Raw genomic sequence first — 8,007 nt, 5'->3', positions numbered from 1 at the left:
TGGGAAATATACATCCCAACTGCAGTGAATGGGTTAAATGTAATCCGACATCTATCTACGTATCCCACAAAAAAATTCAATAATTCAAAACTAACAACACAAACCTATTTTACAGTTTTATCACTGCAATGTTTCAGAAGAATAGTCTGTTATAATTGTTTTTGGTGCTCTTTGAAAAGCTGTGTAAAGCTCTTCAGCTTTTCAAAGAGCACCAAAAACAATTATAACAGACTATTCTTCTGAAACATTGCAGTGATAAAACTGTAAAATGGTTTGTGTTGTTAGTTTTGAATTATTGAATTTTTTGTTGGGATACGTAGATAGATGTCGGATTACATTTAACCCATTCACTGCAGTTGGGATGTATATTTCCCAGTACTCCAACCTCCTCAACTGGGACAAATGTTTCCTATTGTTGACACTGTTTACATTCTGAATAATAAAACCTTGTTTGTTTCAAATACAAAAGCATGTTAGTAATCATTATCAATGTTTAGTAAGATGAAAAGTTTCTTTGATTCAGTTTCATTTGAAGACAAGCTAAGTGTTTGTTGTTGTGATAGAAACCTATATGTTGGTTGTTTTATCTTGCTGGTTAAACTTATCATGATCAGCAGTTTTTGACTGTCATTTTAATTCTTGGCCTGTTCTAGAAGTACAATAACAAATTGTAATGTGTATTAATGCTTGTTGTTACACTTAGGAAGGAGATGATAATGAGCTAGTAGATTTCTCATCAGTAACCAAAGGACAGAAGAAAACAAAAGCCAAGCCTTTAGCAAGTGGTCCATTTCTTAATTCAAGTAGTGAATGTTCCTCTGATAGTGAAAGCAGTAGCCAACAGAGCTCTTCATCTTTCCAGAATGGTGTAAAACGTCCTGTTCCTCGAATTAGTAAAGATGGCATGGGTAATGAATTTAAATATTCCAATTTCTAATCACATGTGGTTAGGTGGAAATTTGGAAAAAAAAATTTACTTCTCTTTTTATATTTTTTTTATTATGTAACAATGTTATTTATTATTCATTCTTATATGTAATATATATGTAATTGTTTAATGCAATTTTCTTTATTTTAGCATTAATTATAATGAAGTTTACTCTCAAACCTCCATGCAAAATGCTTTAAAGAAGGTGTTTCTGTTAAAAAAGAAAAGTACACACACACACATATATATGTACCAAGTTAAGTTATTAATAAACTAGTAACGTGTAGTAAATTATTTTGAAATATGTATATATTTTGTTTCCACCATCAGGCGAAATAATTGATTATCAGGGTTATGAACTAATATTAACTCTGTGTGTGTATTTTAATTTGCTTAGCTTAAGAGGAAATAACTTATTTTGAGCACAATCAAAATTTGGATTGGACTAGAAGATGGAAATTAAAGCAAATCCATCTAGTTCAGTAAATTTCTGCTAGTCTTTCCAAAAGCAGCAGTTAAATGAGATATTTTCTGAAGGCTTGCTGACTGATTTTATTAATTAATCTGGAAAAAAGCTATCAGTGAATAGAAAAATAAATAAATAAACATAACCTTAATTGAAATAGAAACAGGCCAAAAGTTACCATATATGAATTGCAAATTTCTTATGATATGGTTGTTTTATTAATATATCATTTTACCAATTTTTTCATGGATATGCCAACACAAAGTGGTCAAACTGATGACTCGTGGGCTACATCTGGCACATGACTTGTTAAATTTCAAGTTTATGTATCAAAAATATTTTACTTAAAGATAAATTATGGCCTTTGAATGTTTCCATCCCCTACAGTCTGACTCTCCATAAGTAAAGGGTTGGCCACATTTTTCTAACACAAAAACATATAGACAAATATATATACTGTTCTTAAGCTAACTTCTCCCGTGCATCAGCTGTAAGTTTTCGGACCTACAACACTAAAATCTGAGGTTTGATTCCCCATGGTAATCAATTGTGGAACTTTTAACTAATACAAACAAACAATCTTAAGATAAATAAGGTTATTTCATAAAGAGACTTAAATTTGGTTGCAGTGCTTGTTGGATGACCTTAATACTACCATTCCAGCCAAATTTCTTGTGTTAATGTACTAAACCTTATACATATCTGCACGGCTCTGCTGCCAGTTGGTGCTTTGGTGATATTTGCATATTTTTATTCATGCAAGTAGATCATAATGTGTGTAAAGTTCAAGAAGGATTCCTGAAACTACATTTATTGTTCAGAACTTATGATCAAAATAAAGCGAACTATATAGGTCAATAGTAAAAATTAACCATGTCAACATTCAAGAACACTAAAAATTAATTTTTCTAACAAGATGGTTGACCTTGGAGTGTTTTGCTGTAATATATCATGGATGCAATAAATGTAAGAGAGTTTAAGGGAATATTTGAATGGTAAGGGATTTTTTTATATACGCATATAGTGGATCTAATGGCCTAGATGGACCAGTAGGTCCTTTGTTGTCCTTAAATGTTGTATTATGTAATATTAATAAAATGGAGTATTAAAAAAAAATAGTGTCATCACTTACAAAATATAACTTTTTGTTTGCTTCTAATATCTACACTGCTTACTAATACTCAAATCCTGAATATAGTTGTAAACACTCATGTTGTATCCTTTTTGTTCGTTCATAGGATCCAAACAGCTTATTCCTAGTGAAAGTCCTAACTATAGTTGTAACAACACGTGTGTATTAGCAATAGTGCACAACCAACAATAATAATAGATGAAAGTTACTAGAAAATAAAGACTAAAAATCACAGAAAAGCTTGGGGGTATTATAATGTGATGGTCAATCCCATTATTCGTTGGTAAAAGAGTAGCCTAAGAGTTGGCTGTGGGTGGTGATGACTAGCTGCCTTCCCTCTAGTCTTACATTGCTAAATTAGGGACGGCTAGCACAGATAGCCCTCGTGTAGCTTTGGGCGAAATTCAAAAATCAAACCTTAAGAAAACATAATATCAGTGTAAGAAAATCTCCAGTTATTTCAAACAATGGTGAGCAACTTGTAGAAATTGACTTTTCAGCCTTAACTTTGTTACTTGAATTAGTTTTGACATCAAAGTTAAATGTATTCTTTTTAAGAGGTTGTATTTTCTGTATATTTCATTGTTTAAATGGTAGCAAATATAGGGTTGAATTTACTGCAGGTGAATAAACTTGATGTTCAAAATTTGGTAAGAGGAACCTTGTTTGTGAAAAGTGTGAGGGAATTGAGTTCTGTCAACAAAATCTTATGATGTTAAACAAATTTTACTATATTTAATGGTTTTTGAGGTGTTGACATTATAATGTATCTGGAATACTGGCATCGGGAAATAGAGAAGTGGCCACAGATTAGAAGTTTGTGATTTATTAAAAATTTTGACTTGAACTTTTGATTAATGTCACTCATATCCCAAACCCAAATAATGTGCATTCTTTTTACTGAAAGAATTCCTTTTCGAGTGAATTGCAAATAAATAGACTTTACAGTGTCAAGAAATCTGGAAAATTTGTAAGAATTATATCTGAAATGTGTGAATAATATGTAAAATTTTGTAATAGTCTTCTTATCAACTTTTGAGCTAAAGCTGCCATCTGCAAGTATTCTTTGTATTTGGCCAACTGTATCAATATATTGAAGTAGAAAAACTTGCAACATATAATAATTGATTTAATATGAAACATTGATAGTTTTTATAATTAATACTATAAAGTATTGTAATAATTACAGTAATATTATGGTCACCTAAGTATTCATTTTTGGGGGGAAGTGTGTGTGTGAACCAGCATTATTTTAGAACTTAAGTTTAATATCTGTTGTTATATTTCAAACTTTTTGAACCATTGTTTCAGCTGTGTGTGAGCGTTGTGGAACTGTTGGAGTGAAACATGCATTTTATTCCAAAACCAAAAGGTTCTGTAGTTTGGCTTGTTCACGGGGCCTACCAAAACCCTCAGGTGGAAAGGTAAGTACAAAATGTTTACTTATTGTACACAAAGATTAACTTCAGTTTCTTGTTGTGTATATACTGTATACTCATGTACAAGGACCATTTGCAGTCTAAATTTGTATTATGAAGATTGTTTGTCTGTAAATAACAAGTGCATATGTAAGGTTTGCAAGTTACTATCAGCTATAGTTCTTATTAGATGTAATGTTTCATCTAGGTAAATGCTGAAATATAATTTAAATTCGCAAGGTTATTACCGTTGTTTTCAGTTGATAAGAAATTATCTGCAGAAGTGCTTATGTATTAAAATATTCACTCGGTAAGAATGGATCATTATCAGTTCTAAATGTAGCCTATCATTGTTGTGGTTAGTAGTCTGTACAGTCACCTGAGTTTAATTTTTAATTAGTACATGATTTTTTAATAGTTAGATACTACAGTAATTACACAATAGTTTTTATGTGATACGCACTGCTATTGAAACTTCATTCCAACACCCACATACACTTATTAAAGAAGTTCACATAGAGAAACTAAATTCACTCATCTATTCTCAAAACAAGAAGCCCCTTGTCACTATAGACACATCTAAATGAACTGTATTAAACTTAAGTAAGGGACTAAACTTTACCCAAACAAATAACGAAATATCCACCTTAGATACAGAAGAAGAAAAATAAAGGCAGTAATCTACAAAGCTAAGAAATGTAAACCCACTATAATACCATCTACAAAGCCAAGAAATGTAAACCCACTATAATACCATCTACAAAGCCAAGAAATGTAAACCCACTATAATACCATCTACAAAGCCAAGAAATGTAAACCCACTATAATACCATCTACAAAGCTAAGAAATGTAAACCCACTATAATACCATCTACAAAGCCAAGAAATGTAAACCTACTATAATACCATCTACAAAGCCAAGAAATGTAAACCCACTATAATACCATCTACAAAGCCAAGAAATGTAAACCTACTATAATATCAAAAAAAAAGAAAAACAAACTGTCCCCAGAAACTTAAAGAAAACACCGGTAGACAAAAAGGAATACTCTATCAAACTCCAATTGAAGATGGGTACTACACGAAGATCAAGTCTAACCCAACTGTTAGCACAAATAAAACCCATTTCTCAAGAAAGAACTTGTAACAGAAACATTCAAACAATACACTATGGCAACATCCCATACATCTATGGTTTACCAAAAATTCACAAGTCTACCCTCTCTGGCCCAAGGTTAACTGCAGAGATTCACCATGCCACTCCTTAGCTAGATATCTTGTACATATAATATCACCATTAAGAGGTAAAACATCTTCACATGTTAATAACTCGGTACATTATAGATATTGTGTGTGTGTGTGTAAATATAAAACATGAAAACCTCACAAGACACAATGATCAGCTTTGACATATCCAGCCTTTTCACAAATACCAATCTCTGACCCCCCACCACCACCACCACCAAAAGTGGCCTAGTGGTAAGTTTGAAGGCTTACAATGTTAAAAACTTGGTTTTCATACAGCACAGACAACTCAATGTGTAGCTTTGGGCTTAACTATTAAAAAAAACAAAAAACTCTAGACACAGAAACAGTTTGAAGCTTATAGAACTCTTAAAGAATGCATCCAACCTACAATCTCTACAATAATCAAAAATAGAACTCGCAACTTTCTGTATGAACACAACCTACAATCTCTACAATAATCAAAAATAGAACTCGCAACTTTCTGTATGAACACAACCTACAATCTCTACAATAATCAAAAATAGAACTCGCAACTTTCTGTATGAACACAACCTACAATCTCTACAATAATCAAAAATAGAACTTGCAACTTTCTGTATGAACACAACCTACAATCTCTACAATAATCAATAATAGAACTCGCAACTTTCTGTATGAACACAACCTACTTCCAATTTGGAAGACAAATACCACCAAACAAGAAGGTCTATCTAGGGACTCATCCCCATCTCCATTAATCAGTAACTTCTACATGTAATATTTTGAAGTTAACATCCTCAAAACAAACACTCTATGCCACAAGATGCAATTTGTCTGTGTTGATGATTCAATCTTAATATGGGCACACACTATAGATAACATCCACAATACAATTCACAATAAAAATAGAGAAAGATGATAAACTCTCTCTCTGTGATATGATGGTTACACAGACTCATAACTCATGTACCACAGAAGTTCACAGGAAAACCACAGATACAGGTAAATAAATACTTTTGCTATACATCCACCCACCCAAACAGTGTAAAGAGAGGCATTATAGACTGCCTAGTTTCCAGAAAAAATAAGATTTGTAATATCAAAGAAGATAGAAGAGAAACATTTCACTAAAACCCTCATTAAAATGTATTCCTGTAAAAACCTGATAAAAAAGAAAATATGTATGATAAACACCAACAATAAACAGGTACAAACATAGTCATGTTCTCCTATGTCAGAGGTGTCTCTGAAAACATACAGAGGATATGGAAACAGCATAAGTCAGAATAGTATTCAGAAGCCACAACATAATATTATCACAATTATTACACAGCAAACCATCTAAAGACTAAAAACATTACTTACAGTATCCCCTGTGAATGTGGATGCTAGTACATTGGAGAAATGAAAAATGACCAACAAAACTGTAGGGTTTAGGAGCATAATAGACATAAAATACTAATTTATCTGCAATTGTCAATCATTGCCATGGAAGATAATTGAAATAATAATAAAATAATAGAATATGAACTGCACATAAGAAAAAGAAGCCTTAATCATCCACCTACCTGATAAAGCTAACATTCTCTGTCAGCCTATCATAGATGTCAGCTAAACCTTAGTTTCCCTTTGAAAATAGTAAATTGTTGATTCGAGTTCGGATGGTGGGAGACCACAGACAAGTGGATAACACACCAGATTTCCATCAAGAAGACCCAGGATAGAAATTTGGCCATTACCAACTAAGAAGTAGTCCTCCTTAGGACTTCTCTAGAAACAGTAACTGATTGACAGACAAAACATAGGCTAAAACTAGTTAGTGATTTATATTTATTTATTTATTGCAAAAACAAATTATTTATATAAGAAGACTTTTGTGATCATATAAGCTACTAACCATGACAGCGATTGATATCTGATTGCTACAACCTTACTGTAAGTACTTAGTTCTGTTTTAATGTAGCTTGAAAAATACATGGTACATGAAAAAATATCTTTACTGGATAATATTGAAATTAGTAAAAAAAAAAAAATTACTTTTATTCCTTTCAAATTATAAACTGAAATACAACTTTTTTCATTTGAAAACTTAAGCATGTAAAATATGGACATGATTTGTTGTATTGTTAGGTTTCTTCAGCTCAAGTCAGTGTGACAAAGAGGCTTCCACCACCACCACCACCATTTCTGAACAAGCCCAAATCAGGTAATTAAAGAAAAGCATGAAATGTATGTGCTGATCTCTTGCTCATGCAAGTGTTAAGTGTAAATGAAAATATTTGTATATGTATAGAGAATGTAAATTGATTTCTATTTTATAAAATTTTGTTTTTTGTTTTTTTTTGCTGAAAAACATTACAAAATGTAAAATTGCCTTTAGAAGTTTGAACTTCTGTATACTAAAAAATTTCAGTAAAATGTATTTATATTTCAAAATCAATGTCTTTGTGAAAAAAAAATATTTTTGTGTCTGTAGGACCACCAACACGAAGCAGTTATGTAACATTTTGCTGAGGGTGCTGTTGGGAGCATTTGGTAGACTTGGATAATGTATAAGAAATATGGATCAAAATTAGTTTCTTTGAGTTTTTTAATGATGAAAAGTTCTCATTAACATATATTTCTCCCAAAGAATTTAACATTAATTTTTTTAAAGAACTGCCATAGTAAGTAATATATATATTAGGTCATCAAGAAATTAATGTCGCTTTTTTTAGATGAAAAAACCCGAACAACTTATATATCAAAATAAAACATTTATTAAATGAAATAGTCTTCATTCTTATTGATGATCCTTTTCCATCTTACAATCAGGTTGTTAATGTCCTGATTAAAG

The 8,007-nt window shown here is 31.5% G+C and overlaps 1 protein-coding gene across 1 annotated transcript in view; it reads left to right on the top strand.

Moving 5' to 3' along the window:
• Positions 1–8,007, top strand: part of LOC106473981 (polycomb protein Sfmbt-like) — a gene marked incomplete at its 3' end in the record, with an annotated part of 40,586 nt that overhangs the window by 10,028 nt on the left and 22,551 nt on the right. The window contains exons 3-5 of the mRNA XM_022402365.1: positions 704–908; positions 3,838–3,950; positions 7,302–7,377. Coding sequence (XP_022258073.1) covers positions 704–908; positions 3,838–3,950; positions 7,302–7,377 — 394 coding nt within the window. The remainder of the gene's footprint in view (positions 1–703; positions 909–3,837; positions 3,951–7,301; positions 7,378–8,007) is intronic.

This window comes from Limulus polyphemus, unplaced genomic scaffold (assembly GCF_000517525.1).
Source record: "Limulus polyphemus unplaced genomic scaffold, Limulus_polyphemus-2.1.2 Scaffold6698, whole genome shotgun sequence".
NCBI lineage: Eukaryota > Metazoa > Arthropoda > Merostomata > Xiphosura > Limulidae > Limulus > Limulus polyphemus.
The sequence above is the reverse complement of the archived record's forward strand: the minus strand, read 5'-3'. Positions and strand labels throughout refer to the sequence as shown.